Here is an 18,615-nt window from a genome sequence, read left to right on the forward strand (position 1 = left end):
TCCGGTTTTATAGGTGCGTGATTACCTCTATCCCAATGGGCATCTAAAATGTTATTGAAATCACCCACCACTAAATATGGGACCCCTGGAAAACCTCTCAAAATAGTCAGGATTTGATATATCATCCTACTACTATATGGCGGAGGAATATATAAAGATATGAGTATCATTGTAACTGCAGACAAGGTACAACATAAAATAACAAACCGCCCCTCCTCGTCCACCACCACCTGATTACATGAAAACTGAGCACCCCATCCAATTAGTATACTAACACCTTTGGAATACTGGGAATAAGTGGAGTGATATCCCGCCAATATCCATCTCTTATCTAGAATATTGAGTGTCTCTCGGGTAAGATGCGTCTTCTGCAGACAGATTGCTGTTGGTTTATGATCCGCAATAAAAGAAAAAATCGCCTGTCTTTTTACTGGGGACTTCATCCCTCTAAGGCTGGTTTCACATTGGCGTTTTTTGGGGTGCGTTTTTGCGGTAAAAAACGCAAAAAAACGCATGGTGAAAAACGCATGTAAACGCATGTAAACGCTGCGTTTTTTTGACGCATGCGTTTTTGCATGTGGTGAAAAAAACGCGGCGTTTTGACGCGTTTACATGCGTTTTTACATGCGTTTGCGTTTTTTAAATGCATGCTGAGAAATGTGTGACAGCTGTCAATCATCAAAAAAAAGTAAAAAAACCCACTATAAACAGAAACAGGGTTAGGGTTAGGGGTAGGGATCATAACCCTAACCCTAACCCTAAAGGGATCCTACCCCTAACCCTACCCCTAACCCTAACCCTAAGGGATCCTAACCCTAACCCTAACCCTAACAATAACCCTAAGGGATCCTAACCCTAACCCTAACCCTACCCCTAACCCTAACCCTACCCCTAACCCTAAGGGATCCTAACCCTAAACCTAACCCTAACCCTACCCCTAACCCTAACCCTAAGGGATCCTAACCCTACCCCTAACCCTACCCCTAACCCTAACCATAAAGGGATTAGGATTAGGGTTAGGGTTAGGATCCCTTAGGGTTAGGGGTAGGGTTAGGGTTAGGGGTAGGGTTAGGGGTAGGGTTAGGGTTAGGATCCCTTAGGGTTAGGGTTAGGGGTAGGGTTAGGGTTAGGGGTAGGGTTAGGGGTAGGGTTAGGTTCCCTTTATCACCTTTATGTTGGGGGGTGGCATATCAGTGTGTTTTCTGTTTTTTTTAATAAAAAAACGCATGCGTTTTTTACCGCAAAAAACGCATGCACCAAAAAACGCATGCGTCCCCATTGACTCCAATGTATTTTTTGACCCAAAAAAAACGCATGAAAACGCATGCGTTTTTTTATGGTCCAAAAAACGCTTCTAAAAATACTACAAGTAGCATTTCAGAAAATGAACGCATGCAGTAAAAAAACGCATGCGTCAAAAAACGCGACCAAACGCGTACACAAAAAAACACATGCGTTTTCAATGTTAAAGATAGGGAAAAAAAACGCATGCGTTTTTTTTGAAAAAAAACGCTGCAGACAAAAACGCAAGTGTGAAACCACCCTAACATTCCAACTAAGAATCCTAACCTCCCCCATAACTAGTAGTTTTAGTCATACACAACAATATCCAGCTAATCTTAGCCAAACCTATTTTGACATATGTGCACATATCAAAGGACCTAACACCCCCCCCCATTCCCTTCCACCCTCCTAACAACCCATTCCAACATAACTTTAAATTGTGTTAGATTCAGAAGAAGCGTATTCTCCCCTCTAGAATAGATAAAACCCCAACACCGGGCGTTTTAGTTCCCATCTCGCCCCCCACATTTTACAGGATAACACCCCACAGCACAATGTGATCATCTGAGCACAGAGACAACTTAAAGTGTCTAAAAGTTCACTTTTCCCCACTGCAGTCCTCCAACTCTCTTCTTAAATGTTGTTCATTCAGATCCAACCAATCAGCCTCGACCCGCAATTTAGCTGGGAAAATCATTGAGTATTTCAGGCCAAGAGCCCTCAGCCGTTTTTTGATATCAACAAATTTTTCTTTCATTTTCTGCACTGTCAGTGAGAAATACGGATAAAATGAAACTCTAGAATCATCAATAGTTAGTTCAGGGTGATCTCTTGAGAACTGAAGAATGTTGTCTCTGTCTCTGTAGTGAAGTATTTTGGCCAGAATAGGCCTTGGTGGATGGCCGGGGGGGAGGGGGATGGGCCGGGATCCTATGAGCGCGCTCCACCACGTACAAGTGAGTCAGACTGTCCGGTCCATGTTTCTCCTTTATCCGGGCCTCAATAAATGCAGTAGGATTTTTGCCCTCGCATCGTTCTGGCACACCGACAATGCGAACATTATTATGCCTGGACCTGTTCTCCAAATCATCCATTTTGTGCCAAATCACAGCAATATCTTTCGTGATCTCCTTATTGTGCTGCGCAGACGCAGAAACTGTATTTTCAACCACACCAACTCTTTTTTCCAATTGCACAGTTCTGTCCTTAACTGTGTGGAGATCATGTTTTACATTTTGCATTGATTCCTGTAGAAAGCCCAACTGAGTGAGCACATTAGTAATGGCTCATCCACACTGCATAACAGCCACCAGCACGTCCTTTATAGTGGGCTCAGCAGGAATCTGCAGCTTCAGCGCTGTGAGCTGCTTCTTATTTTGTTCCACCAGCCCTCCCCAGCTAGCCAGGGCCTCCTGGTTCCTCTGCCCTCCAGCACTTTCAGTCTCCTCCTCCCCCTCTTCACTCATCCCCCGCTCTGTAACTTCTCCTTCTGTGTCCAGATCTTTTCCAGCTGCTTGGGGAGATTCCTTCTCCAATTCCTCCACTCGGGCATATCGCGACAGACGAGCCGCTACTTCTCTGTTTCTGGCTGCACTATCAGTCTCTGCATCTGCCAGAGCACGTGCTGAAGCGGCGGTGCCATCTTGGGAACCAGAGGCCATCTCTCTTGTTATCCTCTTTTGACCTTTTTTCAGCATGTTGCTCGCCTGGAATGCTCCCATGACGGCCCAACGACCTCCACCAGTCCCCAGGGCCTCTCCACAGATAATTACTGGCTGAACTGTGGGTATTTAGCAGTGGTATTTAACTAGGACATGTGGGAGCTCTGCAGGCACACATCCTCCTCACATGCCTCTAGGCCACGCCCCCAAAAAGTTTATTTTCAAATGGTGGTCTCCCTCATTGAACTATCCAACATCTGTTCCTGGCAAAACAGCAATATCAGTCACACGCGGCCTGCATGGGCGTACAGCCCTCACAGCACAAGTCCAGACACCAAGCCAGGACCCCCACTTTCATGTAACGTGGCAGGGTGCAAGAGACGAGTACCTCACCCAAGGCTACCGTCCCATGCCTTGTTACAAAAGCATGATAAGTCCTCTAGAAACTTGGTAGATCTACTGTATGTTTGTTTAGGTTGATGACATCTCTGTATTTTTTTCAGTTATCAGAAGAAAGGAAATTAAATCAGGACAATCTTGTTCAAAAATTGGTGCTTCTGCAAAATGCTACTAACAGAGTTCTTCATGAGAGCATTCTAGAAAAATATATACCTCCACATCATTTCCGCAGCCTAATGTTAAAAAAGGTAATTTAATATATTTATTGCTATAAAAATAAGTGAACAAAGCAATTTATATAATTTACATCCGTCTTTATTAACATTGTAATACATACGTGGTTAACATTGTTGGCACCCCTCGTTTAATGACAGAAAAACCCACAATGGTTACAGAAATAACTTGAATCTGACAAAAGTAATAATAAATAAAAGATCTATGAAAATGAACAAATGAAAGTCAGACATTGCTTTTCAACCATTCTTCCACAGAATTTAAAAAAATAAAAATAAAACTCATGAAATAGGCCTGGACAGAAATGATGGTACCCCTGAAAATAATATGACAAAAGGGACATGTTAAACCACAGTATGTCCACTAATTAGCATCAAAGGTGTCTACAATCTTGGAATCAGTGAGTGGACCTGTATATATTTAGGTCAGGGCTCATAGAAGGCCACTTCAAAATAGTCAAATGTTTTCATCTTAGCCATTCTTGGGTGTTTTTAGCTGTGTGTTTTGGGTCATTATCCTGTTGCAAGACCCGTGACCTGTGACTGAGACCAAGCTTTCTGACACTGGGCAGTACATATCTCTCTAGAATCCCTTGATAGTCTTGAGATTTCATTGTGCCCTGCACAGATTCCAGACACCTTGTGCCAGATGCAACAAAGCAGAACATAGCAGAGCCTCCTCCATGTTTCACAGTAGGGACAGTGTTCTTTTCTTGATATTCTTAGTTTTTCCGTCTGTTAACATAGAGCTGATGTGCCTTGCCAAAAAGTTCCATTTTTGTCTTATACGTCCATAGGACATTCTCCCAGAAGCCTTGTGGTTTGTCAACATGTAGTTTGGCAAATTCCAGTCTGGCTTTTTTATGTTTTTTTTCTTTCTTCAACAATGGTGTCCTCCTTGGTCATCTCCCATGAAGTCCACTTTGGCTCATACAACGACGGATGGTGTGATCTGACACTGATGTTCCTTGAACTTGAAGTTCACCTTTAATCTGTTTAGAAGTTTTTCTGGGCCCTTTTGTTACCATTTCATATTATCCGTCTCTCTGATTTGTCATCAATTTTCCTCCTGCGGCCATGTCCCAGGAGGTTGGCTATAGTCCTATGGATATTAAATTTCTGAAAAATATGTGCAACTTTAGTCACAGGAACATCAAGCTGCTTGGAGATGGTCTTATAACTTTTCCTTTAACATTTTTGTCTATAATTTTCCTTCTAATCTCTTGAGACAACTCTTTCCTTCACTTCCTCTGGTCCATGTTGAGTGTGATACACAGGCCAAACCAAAAAAGGATATATTGGAATCCTAGACAACTCAGACCACCTAAACAGTACAAGGATCCCTAAAATATAACTTTTATTTAGCAACAGTTTAAAAGCTCTCTTAACATAAACAATCAAAAAATAATAACAACAAGTTATGTACCTGTTAGGTCCTAGGGAGTCACTGCACTTAATGCTACCTAGCAGTGGGGGTTGGCACCCTAATTTACTGCGGTAGGCGCCCCCACTCAACGTCGACTCACCCTCAAAAATCCCTAGAAATCCCTAAATAGGGAAACCTGAAAAAATCCTAAAAAATCCCTATGGGGAAAACACTACCTAACAGTGGGGGTAGGCGCCCTAATGTGAAACGGTAGGCGCCCCCACTCTGCGTAGACTGTCCCTAGGATCCCTATAAAGTCCCTAATTAGGGATAGAGAGATAAAGAAATGAACCAAAAACACCCCTACACCCAAAAATAAGAACACCAGAAAAAACAAAAAATTTGTGAGAAAATATCCCACCTATTGCGTAGATATACACGGATATTCAAATATCGGGCATCTGCAGATAAAGCAGAGTATGCCCCACAAAAATTACAGCAGGTAGGCGAACGAGATGTAATTATATCAGTATTGTCCAAAAGATGAAGCATATATCCAGCTTCCTTGGTAATAAAATAACTACATATAGGATGTCATAATGTTAAGATACAGGTAAATGGTCATCAATCAGTAACTTGATACGGATATCACTCTCCAAAATAAATAAAATACTAACAGAAAAAATAATGATATACCCTAAAATCCAAGGAAATAGAAACTGGATAAGAAAAGCGCCTATTCAGTAATAATAGCAATAAGCAGGTGCTCAAGACATATATATATATATATATATATATATATATATATATATATATATATATATATATATATCCCATAGTTTGTAAGCTTGCGAGCAGAGCCCTCACTCCTCCTGGTATCTGTTTTGAACTGTATTTCTGTTATGCTGTAATGTCTATTGTCTGTACAAGTCCCCTCTATAATTTGTAAAGCGCTGCGGAGTATGTTGGCGCTATATAAATAAAATTATTATTATTATTATTATATATACAAGCAGATAATACTTTTACTGTTTCAATGTGCACTACAGTATAATATGTCCAAAAAATGACCAAAAAATGATAAGTGAATACTCAGGACATACAAATAAAGCAGTAAATCATGCTATTACCGTTTAAAGTGCACAATGCAATATAACATGTCACACAAGACCCACAAGCCTGGAGCCCCCATAGAGGCAATGTTTCTTATGCAGAGACCCAGTCATCCCCATCCTCATAAGGGTAATACCGTAACATTGATACTCATCTGCAGGCTTGTAGTGAACTTGTAGCACCGCTGAATGAAGGAGTCACATCAGGCGCTAGACAGCAGTCTCCCCAAACAATGCATTTCTGTCCAGGCCTATTTCATGAGTTTTATTTTTTTTTAAATTCTGTGGAAGCATTGTTGAAAAGCAATGTCTGACTTTCATTTGTTCATTTTCATAGATATTTTATTTATTATTACTTTTATCAGATTCAAGTTATTTCTGTGACCATTGTAGGTTTTTCTGTCATTAAACGAGGGGTACCAACCATTTTGACCGTTTGTGTACTTTGTCTTGTGACTCACAGGCAGCCTGCCGTGACCACAAGGTACTCCAGTGGGTTTAATAGGCTTCTGAGCACATCCTGGGGGACACATAGCAACCCTCATAAGTAACATCGGTCTCTGCCTCACAATATATATGTTTTGAAGAATATTTCCTTTGAAAACTATGTGTAAATTAGGGTACGTTCACATTTGCGGTTTGCGCCGCAGCGTCGCCGCCGCAACAAAACGCATGCGTCGTGCGGCCCTATCTTTAACATTGGCGCCGCATGGGGCCGCATGTGCATGTGTTGTGTTGCGTTTTACGCCGCATGCGGCGTTAGGGCGCACCTGTCTGGGCGCGGCAAACGCAACATGTTGGATTTTTTGTGCGGCGCCGACCTTTTAAAAAACGCATGCGTCGTGCGGCCCTATCTTTAACATTGGCGCCGCATGGGGCCGCATGTGCATGCGTTTTGCTGCGTTTTTGTTTGCGTTGTGCGTTGCGGCGATGACGCTGCGGCGCACAACGCAAATGTGAACTTAGACTTACATAGAGAATTGCACTATATCTCTATGTAAAATCTCATGTTAAAATCGCATTGCAATCGGATAGCAATCACACTGCATTCTGATGTAAATCGGATGCTAGGTGTGTGGAAAATTGGATTGTACTCGCATTAAAAACTCATGACACTTGCATTACACTCGTCCGAGTTTGCAAGAACAAAATTGGACCGATGTTAAAATCGCTATTGTGACTCCAGCCAAAGAATGAACATAATGCACAGCAATGACAAAACAACTTGCGGTGCATATTTTCTGTCTTCTGTCACTTAAGGCCTCTTTCACACTTCCGTTGTTTGGCCAATGCGTCGTTTTGGAGAAAAAAACGCATCCTGCAAAGTCGCCCGCAGGATGCGTTTTTTCTCCACAGACTTGCATTAGCGACGCATTGCGACGTATGGCCACACGTCGCATCCGTCGTGCGATTTGTGCGGATGCGTCGTGATTTTGCGGCCCGTCATGATGAAAAAACGTTCAATGTAACGTTTTTTCGTCCATTGGAACCGCCATTTCCGACTGCGCATGCGCGGCCGGAACTCTGCCCCCACCTCCCCGAAACTCATAATGGGCAGCGGATGCGTCTAAAAAAACGGTATCTGCTGCCCATGTTGTGCACTATTTGCACAACGTCCATCGGTACGTCTGGCCGACGGAAATGTGAAAGAGGCCTTAGCGGCAAAAACAAGCAACCTGTTCATTCTTTGGGCGGGGTTGTTTAGAAGACCAACTCTGCAAATGCCAGAGAAGATGCTTCAGGAAAAAGACCTTCTTTGGCTTGAAAAACTCAGTGGGTAGGCTGTCAGCTTAAAGGGACTCTGTCACCTGAATTTGGAGGGGACAATCTTCAGCCATGGAGGCGGGGTTTTGGGGTTTTTGATTCACCCTTTCCTTACCTGCCGGCTGCATGCTGGCTGCAATATTGGATTGAAGTTCATTCTATGTCCTCCGTAGTACATGCCTGCAGAAGGCAATCTTGCCTTGCGCAGTCGTGTACTATGGAGGACAGAGAATGAACTTCAATCCAATATTGCAGCCAGCATGCTGCCAGCGGGTAAGGAAAGGGTGAATCAAAAACCCCCAAACCCCGCCTCCATGGCTGAAGATTGTTCCCTCCAAAATCAGGTGACAGTGTCCCTTTAAAGACCTTGCCGTTTTTCTGCAATTCTGACCAGTGTTCCTTTATGAGGTAATAACTCAGGAACGCTTCAACGGATCCTAGCGGTTCTGAGATTGTTTTTTCGTGACATATTGGGCTTCGTGTTAGTGGTAAATTTAGGTCAATAAATTCTGCGTTTATTTGTGATAAAAACGGAAATTTGGCGAAAATTTTGAACATTTCGCAATTTTCACATTTTGAATTTTTATTCTGTTAAACCAGAGAGTTATGTGACACAAAATAGTTAATAAATAACATTTCCCACATGTATACTTTACATCAGCACAATTTTGGAAACAAAATTTTTTTTTGCTAGGAAGTTATAAGGGTTAAAATTTGACCAGCGATTTCTCATTTTTACAACGAAATTTACAAAACCATTTTTTTTAGGGACCACCTCACATTTGAAGTCAGTTTGAGGGGTCTATATGGCTGAAAATATCCAAAAGTGACACCATTCTAAAAACTGCACCACTCAAGGTGCACAAAACCACATTCAAGAAGTTTATTAACCCTTCAGGTGCTTCACAGCAGCAGAAGCAACATGGAAGGAAAAAATGAACATTTAACTTTTTAGTCACAAAAATTATCATTTAGCAACAATTTTTTTATTTTCCCAATGGTAAAAGGAGAAACTGAACCACGAAAGTTGTTGTCCAATTTGTCCTGAGTACGCTGATACCTCATCTGTGGGGGTAAACCACTGTTTGGGCGCACGGCAGGGCTTGGAAGGGAAGGAGCGCCATTTGACTTTTTGAATGAAAAATTGGCTCCACTCTTTAGCGGACACCATGTCACGTTTGGAGAGCCCCCGTGTGCCTAAAAATTGGAGCTCCCCCACAAGTGACCCCATTTTGGAAACTAGACGCCCCAAGGAACTTATCTAGATGCATAGTAAGCACTTTGAACCCCCAGGTGCTTCACAAATTGATCCGTAAAAATGAAAAAGTACATTTTTTTCACAAAAAAATATTTTAGCCTCAATTTTTTCATTTTAACATGGGCAACAGGATAAAATGGATCCTAACATTTGTTGGGCAATTTCTCCTGAGTACACCGATACCTCACATGTGGGGGTAAACCACTGTTTGGGCACTCGGCAGGGCTCGGAAGGGAAGGCGCGCCATTTGACTTTTTGAATGGAAAATTAGCTCCAATTGTTAGCGGACACCATGTCGCGTTTGGAGAGCCCCTGTGTGCCTAAACATTGGAGCTTCCCCACAAGTGACCCCATTTTGGAAACTAGACCCCCCAAGGAACTTATCTCGATGCATATTGAGCACTTTAAACCCCCAGGTGCTTCACAGAAGTTTATAACGCAGAGCCATGAAAATAAAAGATAATTTTTCTTTCCTCAAAAATGATTTTTTAGCCTGGAATTTCCTATTTTGCCAAGGGTAATAGGAGAAATTGGACCAAAAATTTTGTTGTCCAGTTTGTCCTGAGTACGCTGATACCCCATATGTGGGGGTAAACCACTGTTTGGGCACATGCCGGGGCTCGGAAGTGAAGTAGTGACGTTTTGAAATGCAGACTTTGATGGAATGCTCTGTGGGTGTCACGTTGCGTTTGCAGAGCCCCTGATGTGGCTTAACAGTAGAAACCCCCCACAAGTGACCCCATTTTGGAAACTAGACCCCGAAAGGAACTTATCTAGATGTGTGGTGAGCACTTTGATCCCCCAAGTGCTTCGTAGAAGTTTATAATGCAGAACCGTGAAAATAATAAATACGTTTTCTTTCCTCAAAAATAATTATTTAGCCCAGAATTTTTTATTTTCCCAAGGGTTACAGGAGAAATTGGACCTCAATATTTGTTGTCCAGTTTCTCCTGAGTACGCTGATACCCCATGTGTGGAGGTAAACCACTGTTTGGGCACACGTCGGGGCTCAGAAGGGAAGTAGTGACTTTTGAAATGCAGACTTTGATGGAATGGTCTGCGGGCGTCACGTTGCGTTTGCAGAGCCCCTGGTGTGCCTAAACAGTAGAAACCCCCCACAAGTGACCCCATTTTAGAAACTAGACCCCCAAGGAACTTATCTAGATATGTGGTGAGCACTTTGAACCCCCAAGTGCTTCACAGACGTTTACAACGCAGAGCCGTGAAAATAAAAAATCATTTTTCTTTCCTCAAAAATGATGTTTTAGCAAGCATTTTTTTATTTTCACAAGGGTAACAGGAGAAATTGGACCCCAGTAATTGTTGCGCAGTTTATCCTGAGTATGCTGGTACCCCATATGTGGGGGTAAACCACTGTTTGGGCATACGTCGGGGCACGGAATTGAGGGAGCACCATTTGACTTTTTGAATAAGAGATTGGCTGGAATCAATGGTGGCGCCATGTTGCGTTTGGAGACCCCTGATGTGCCTAAACAGTGGTAACCCCTCAATTCTACCTCCAACACTAACCCCAACACACCCCTAACTCTAACCCCAACTGTAGCCATAACCCTAATCACACCCCTAACCACAACCCTAATTCCAACCCTAACCCTAAGGCTATGTGCCCACGTTGCGGATTCGTGTGAGATTTTTCAGCATCATTTTTGAAAAATCCGCTGGTAAAAGGCACTGCGTTTTACCTGCGGATTTTCCGCGGATTTCCAGTGTTTTTTGTGCGGATTTCACCTGCGGATTCCTATTGAGGAACAGGTGTAAAACGCTGCGGAATCCGCACAAAGAATTGACATGCTGCGGAAAATACAACGCAGCGTTTCCGCACGGTATTTTCCGCACCATGGGCACAGCGGATTTGGTTTTCCATAGGTTTACATGGTACTGTAAACCTGATGGAAAACTGCTGCGAATCCGCAGCGGCCAATCCGCTGCGGATCCGCAGCCAAATCCGCACCGTGTGCACATAGCCTAATTCTAAAGGTATGTGCACACGCTGCGGAAAACGCTGCGGATCCGCAGCAGTTTCCCATGAGTTTACAGTTCAATGTAAACCTATGGGAAACAAAAATCGCTGTACACATGCTGCGGAAAAACTGCACGGAAACGCAGCGGTTTACATTCCGCAGCATGTCACTTCTTTGTGCAGATTCCGCAGCGGTTTTACAACTGCTCAAATAGAAAATCGCAGTTGTAAAAAAGCAGTGAAATGCTCAGAAAAAACGCGGTAAATCCGCCATAAATCCGCAGCGGTTTGGCACTGCGGATTTATCAAATCCGCAGCGGAAAAATCCGCAGAGGACCAGAATACGTGTGCACATACCGAAACCCTAACCCTAGCCCTAACCCTACCCTACCCCTAACCCTACCCCTACCCCTAACCCTACCCCTAACCCTAGCCCTACCCCTACCCCTAACCCTAGCCCTAACCCTATTCTAACATTAGTGGAAAAAAAATGTTTTTTATTTTTTTATTGTCCCTACCTATGGGGGTGACAAAGGGGGGGGGGGTCATTTATTATTTTTTTATTTTGATCACTGAGATATAATCTATCCCAGTGATCAAAATGCACTTTGGAACGAATCTGCCGGCCGGCAGATTCGGCGGGCGCACTGCGCATGCGCCCGCCATTTTGGAAGATGGCGGCGCCCAGAGAGAAGACGGACGGACCCCGGCAGGATTGGTAAGTATGATGGGGTGGGGGGGAGCACAGGGGGGGGGGATCGGAGTATGGGGGGGTGGATCGGAGCGCGGGAGGGGTGGAACGGAGCACGGGGGGGTGGAACGGAGCACGGGGGGGTGAAACGGAGCACGGGGGGGTGGAACGGAGCACGGGGGTGGATCGGAGTGCAGGGGGGTGATTGGAGCATGGGGAGCGTGATTGGAGCACGGGGGGAGCGGACAAGAGCACGGGGGGAGCGGAGCACAGGACGGAGGGGAGCCGGAGCAGTGTACCGGCCAGATCGGGGGGCTGGGGGGGCGATCGGTGGGGTGGGGTCACATTAGTGATTCCAGCCATGGCCGATGATATTGCAGCATCGGCCATGGCTGGATTGTAATATTTCACCAGTTATAATAGGTGAAATATTACAAATCGCTCTGATTGGCAGTTTCACTTTCAACAGCCAATCAGAGCGATCGTAGCCACGGGGGGTGAAGCCACCCCCCCTGGGCTAAACTACCACTCCCCCTGTCCCTGCAGATCGGGTGAAATGGGAGTTAACCCTTTCACCCGATCTGCAGGGTCGCGATCTTTCCATGACGCCACATAGGCGTCATGGGTCGGATTGGCATCGACTTTCATGACGCCTACGTGGCGTCATGGGTCGGGAAGGGGTTAAATATCTCAAGACAAAGAGTATAATAAGTGAATTCTCCAAATGTATCACAAAAAATGCCGCTTTTACGAATTACTGCAATCTCAGAATCATTCAATAATAGACTTTAGTATTTAGCAGAGCATCATTTGACTGTTATAACCTGCTGCAAATGAGGATGAATAGCCAGACACCAACTTCCGACTGTGTTCCTGAGGTATCTTGGACCATTACTTATAGGCAACAGAAGAGATCATGGCACAAATAAGGAAAACGATATAAAAAGTATTTATGGTATATATTTAGTTAATTAAAGAGAGAATTGGCTCTGATGAAGGCCACTTACTGTAATTCCTTGTGGTGGTGGTGGAGGCAACAAAGTACTGGCTCTGCACCTTGTACTAGCCAACTAAAATAGATCACACTTTCAACCCCACAGGAATATCTGGAAAGAGAGAGTTCCTCAGAAATTTCAAGTATAATTTTAGAATGGCTGGGAATTTCGGCAGTCTATCAGAATACAACAGAAAAAAAACAAAGTAAGCATTTTTTTCTATTTAATTATCAATTTTGATGTTATTCATAGAAACAACATATAAAAAACATGCTCATACAATTGTTATTGTCACAGCCTGAGACTTCACCATTGCTGGATGTTTGCAGATACTGGGAAAGATAAGCATTTGTACAGGATGATCCAAAGAAAAAACAACTCACTTCTTTTTCTATATATTCTTAAAATTCATGTTAGCGATGTAAAACTGTCACCTATTTGCTTTAAATACTGCATGTGTTATTAATCCTCGTGTTACAAATGCGGTTTGCTTTCACTAAACTAAATGCCTTTCCCAAACAGGTAACACACCTCTCGTATGAGTATCACACCCTCATCAGCATGTCTGGAATGATTGACGTGTGATCAAAGAACTCTCATTTGAATATAGACAATGAATCAGTAATTTTGGTGTGGTTTTAGCCATATCAGCATCAAAACAAATACCGTAACAAATATACTGTACTACAAAAAAAACAGCACAAATACAATGTCTATAAGTCCATAGAACAAGCATGGACTGCTTTATAATAATTGGTTATATAATGACCCTCAAACCATTAAACAATAATATGATATGCAGTTCGCAGCCAACCACAATTGTAACACCAGGATTACGATTAAAACACATGCAGCATTTGAAACGCATTCGTGAGTTTTACAATGCCAAAATGTATTTTAATAATAAATCAATAAAGATATTTTTTTTTTTTTTACTTTGGATCAAGCTGGACAAATACTTGCCTTTACAATATACCGTATATACTCGAGTATAAGCAGACCCGAGTATAAGCCGAGGCACCTAATTTTGCCACGGAAAACTGGGTAAGCTTATTGACTCGAGTATAAGCCGAGTATGCATTGTCCCCTCATCACTGTCCTGCTATGCATGGCTCCCCCTGTCGCTGTCCTGCTATGTGTGGCTCCCCCCATCGCTGTCCTGCTATGTGTGGCTTCCCCGTCGCTGTCCTGGTATGTGGCTCCCCCGTCCTGTCCTTCTTTGTGTGACTCCCCCATAATCAGTTCATGCACACATCACCAAAACCACCATGTTTACATGTATACATCACCAGAACCACCATCAGTAAATGAATACATCACCAAAGCCACCATCAATACATGAATATATAACCTGAACCATCCTGTCTACATGAATATAACCGCAGAGCCAAAATCTGTACAATAATTCATCACTTGAGCCATCATCAGTACATGAATACAGCATCAGAGCCATCATCATTACAAGAATACTGCACCAGAACTATCATCAGTACACCAATACATCACAAAGCTTAAGACAGCAATCAATATCAATATATCAATATATCAATATCAGCCCCCGACATATGCAATTGTATGGCATGAACCTGTTAGTCCAGGTATGTCCTTAACATTGTACGGAACCACAGTACTGCTTAGACGCAGGTCATACTACTATTAAACATTTAAAGAATAACTTTGGAGATATCCAAGGCCATTTAATTCTAAGCATCTTGATGGTGTCTGTGTCATGAGACCCCCACCAATTTCTTAAAAAGACCTTTTTGAAGTGTATAGCTTAGGAGACAGGAGGTCACAGAAGGTCTCTAACTTATTACTGCATCTGTACACCACTGTGTATGTGTGCACTCCTACATCCCAAATTGTGCGCGTTTGATAGGTGTTATGAGAAATTGATGGGGTCTGGGACTTAGGCCCCACCAATTGTTCATACCACCTCAGATATTCTCAGAGATATAGATTCTAAAACATATAAGAAATCCTTCAAACGTTTAGTTACTGTTAAAGGTTCATTTACCCTGGTCGAATTAATTCCCAATTATCAGCCTTTCTAAACAGGCTATCAATCATCAGACAACCATTTGTTCATCAGGTGAAATGATCCTTAAGTTTGCTTAAATGTTGTTGTGGCACCCCAGGAGTCTGGTTGCCACAGATGCATTGCCTCCCTCACAGGGGGTGATGTCATGTCTGGAAGCAAGGAGGGGTCCCCTTACCAGGTAACATCAGCATACAACAAAGTTTCTTACTCCAGACCAGAAGGGGGAGCTGTAACACCTGATTTCAGGGGAGCTTCCCTATAAGTTCTGGCCTGGAGGCAGGGATAGTTAGTCTAGAGTCTTAGTGTGGAGTCTGAAGAGAGAGGAGCAGATACAAGGGCTCTGGGGACTGACAGCTGCATCAGAGCTGACCCCAGGAAACAGCGCTAACAAAAGAGGACGCCAGAGTCCTTCACTGTGTGGGTGTTGTACGCCCTGACAGCCGAATCTGGAGGGCAAGGAGCTGCAAGCTCCCTGGCTACACTGAACACCTGGAGGCACCGCAGCAGATCAAGAGCCAGGGCAACCAGTGAAAAGGCAGTGCTTGTGATAGGCTCAAGCTGTCTGCCATACAGGTTAGGAGCAACATGTAGGAGAGGAACTTGTACAGAGCTTCAGGCAGCAAGACCTTAACAGAATAGCACAGAAGAAAGGCCTCCAAACCCCCCTGGCTATGTGGATCCCAAGTTGCTTCCAGGCTGCCCAGACCCCATCATTATCTGTAACCTGTGCCCCGGACTGCACCTGCCAATAACAAGTAAAGATAAAGAAAACTGCAGTCCTTGTGTCTCCAGTCATTTCCCGCACCCTCGGTCCTGCACCCCATCGTCTACAATCCCTTACCTACTAAACCGGTCGCCCTGGGGCCCTGCTCCACGTGTGAGGAGCAGAACCATCCCACCTGCATCACCATCGGCCCCAGCAGTCCCCTTAAGAAGCGTCTGCCATCCATTGCCAAACACAACAGGTGGCATCACGAACAAATCCCCTATAGACTTTATTTCCCCCTCATTTCATTAATTTAATTGGATGCCCAGGGTCACAGACTGGGTCACTGTTGCCGTGACCACCCCTTTAAGAATCGCCGGACGCAGCCGAGTACCCCATTGCCCTAGCTAGAGCTCCATTTTGGCGCCACAAACAGGATCTCGTAGCTTGGTACCACTGGGTCCTGTGTGCCATAGAATTTGTTGAACTGTGTGGTGGCCGCCATTGTCACGCCAAGTGGTGTGCGAGAGGCATAGGGGGTGTGTCATCGTGGGTAGAGCCAAAGAGAAGGCACCAAGAGAAGCCCTGCTGCACGCTCGGACGTTAGCCGGTGGGAAGCAGGAGGACCCGACCTGGACACCCTCAGGAGCTCAATCCATCCCACCTGTGGAACAGCCGCTTACTATAGTAATGATACCCAGAGCCTGGCTGTGCTGCCACGCAGTGGCAGATTCGAATGTATTTACATTATTATTTTGTCTGGTTTTTCCTAGTTGTTCTGTAAATGCATTCAGGTTGTATTGTATTCTTATTTGTTATGATTTGTTGCCACCCAGTGGTCATCTTGGTGTTCAGCATGTATATGTGTATATGTTAATTACCTGGGTGGAGACTTTGCCTTTCCGGTTAGTTCCAGTGCCTCTTCCTGTCTGTGTTTTTTTCTGTTATTGGAACATCGTGGGAAGACATACTTTCTGACCTGGCAAAGGAATTGTCTTTTTACCTAGTGGACCGTGATTTGCTTCAAGGCAAAATAAACTGCCAAGTAATCTACTCTCGGACTCTTTGTCTTGTGGATACGGATGTACTAGAAGAATTCAGGTACGACTCGAGTAATATCTGCATGCAGTTTCCCACACATGGCAACGTTCTCATGAGGCTGAGCATAGGACAGTCCATACGTGAGGGACGCGTGACAGAATAGTAAAAAGACAATACAGTATATTCAGGAAGAAAGCTTTGTGTGAAGATTTCTCAGCACTGCATTGTGTGTGTCCCATAAGCTGCCTGAAGCCTCAGCAGCCCAGCGCAAATCAGAGACTGTAATGTGTAATGTGACACCTGCATGTGTGTGTGCCTCACCTAGCAGCCGCATGGTGCTCACAACTGTTCAAGATACAATCCGAACCCATCTGCCCTCTATTAAGTGATAATCCTATCCGATTTGTCATACAATCTGCTTATCTATGAGTGACTGTGACTCATCATCCTCCATTTGTGAGAGCACGTGTTGAAATCCCAGCTTGCTGCCATTTACAGTCCGCGCCATCCGCCACGCGCTCAAAGAGATCTTGATTAATCATAGACTGTATTCCTTTCTTGCATCATCTAAAGCCTGCTTTCTGCCTCAAAAAAGATTTAAAGTGACAGGACATCTTTATTGCAAAGTGAAGTAAAATGTCTGATATAAGCTCGCCTGCTGATGCAGTGACAGTGATGGACATTCCTGTGTGCACAGAAGTCACAAAGAGTGCAGATGCAGCCACAAAACCAAAAAGGGCACTCCACCCATCCACAAAGGCAGTGGAAAGTTACATATACACAAAAGGTGAATATGAAAGCAACTTATGTGAACTATGGGAAAGAGTCTCCCAATGCATCTCAGCTTTCCCTCACGGTGATGATACAGCAGAATTAACAGCGTTCATTAACCGTTTATCTGCCAAGCAGGAATCCTATGAGAGGCTTCTTACCAAGTATATCACCTTTCTGAAAAGTAGTAATGTTCCAGATGCCTCACTAACCCTTGCCCAAATAGAAGAACTGAGCCAGCAGAGGCAGGGGTCAGTTGAAAACACCAAGGTTAAAGCAGACCTCCGCATCGTCCATTTACAGGAGACCAGATCACACCGATCTGCTGCATCCAGGCATATCACCAGGTCAGCCAGATCATTACGGTCATGCAGAACTACTAGTTCCAGGAGGTCAGTCTTAAGTGACCAACTCATCCAAGCGCAAATAGCCGCTGCAGACTTAGAGGTGAGGAGTGCCTTCTCAAAGAAAGAAGCCGAAGCAGAAGCTGAAGCCAAACAAGCACAAGCAGAGGCCCAAGCCAAACAGGCAAAAGCAGATGCCCTATTGAAAATCCTCCATACAGAAAAGGAGAGGGCCGCTGCCTTCGCTAAAGTGAAGGTCCTGGAACAAGCGTTGGGCCAGTGCACTAATACAGACTGTTTTCTCCCCACAGAGGAGGTTAGCCCGACTGATCGCACTGCTGAGTACGTGCTGAACCAATCAGCCTTCATGCCTCCTAACAGCGATCTCATGCAACCGCCTAAACCAGATGTCACAGTACCACAGACACTGGCTCCACCTCAAATCCAATCCTTAAATGTGCCTACACATCAGCAGATCTCACCTGCAGCAGACCACAAGGTTAACACCAGCGCACCGCCACAGTTCAAGCTACAGCCACCAGTTACCACAGAGGTTAAACCGCAGCTCAACCCTTATGCTACGTCGTTCCACCCTGGTACAGCTCAGCCTTACACGCCAAACGACTTACCCGTCCGAGAGGGACTACAAGTTTCAGCGGCAACAAGGAACGAGAGGTCAGATCTGTCTGACTTAGCCAGGTACATGATACGCAGGGAACTGATCAAAGTTAGCCTCTCCAAGTTTGATGACTGTCCAGAGAACTTCAGGGCCTGGAAATCAACCTTCAAGGCTGCAATCGCAGATCTAAGCCTCACCGCTAAGGAAGAACTTGATCTACTTATCAGCTGGCTCGGTCCAGAGTCTACCAATCGCATCAAACCGCTAAGGTCAGTGCACATGGAAAACCCAGCTCCGGGTCTCGCTGCCGCCTGGAAAAGGCTTGAGGAGTCGTATGGCAGCTCGGAGG

At 44.4% G+C, this 18,615-nt stretch overlaps 1 protein-coding gene across 1 annotated transcript in view; it reads left to right on the forward strand.

Annotated features, from left to right (window-relative positions):
- LOC138642404 (NFX1-type zinc finger-containing protein 1-like) overlaps nucleotides 1-18,615 on the forward strand; it is a 418,979-nt gene that overhangs the window by 278,056 nt on the left and 122,308 nt on the right. The window contains exons 22-23 of the mRNA XM_069730530.1: nucleotides 3,449-3,592; nucleotides 12,850-12,949. Coding sequence (XP_069586631.1) covers nucleotides 3,449-3,592; nucleotides 12,850-12,949 — 244 coding nt within the window. The remainder of the gene's footprint in view (nucleotides 1-3,448; nucleotides 3,593-12,849; nucleotides 12,950-18,615) is intronic.

Source organism: Ranitomeya imitator, chromosome 6 (genome assembly GCF_032444005.1).
Source record: "Ranitomeya imitator isolate aRanImi1 chromosome 6, aRanImi1.pri, whole genome shotgun sequence".
NCBI lineage: Eukaryota > Metazoa > Chordata > Amphibia > Anura > Dendrobatidae > Ranitomeya > Ranitomeya imitator.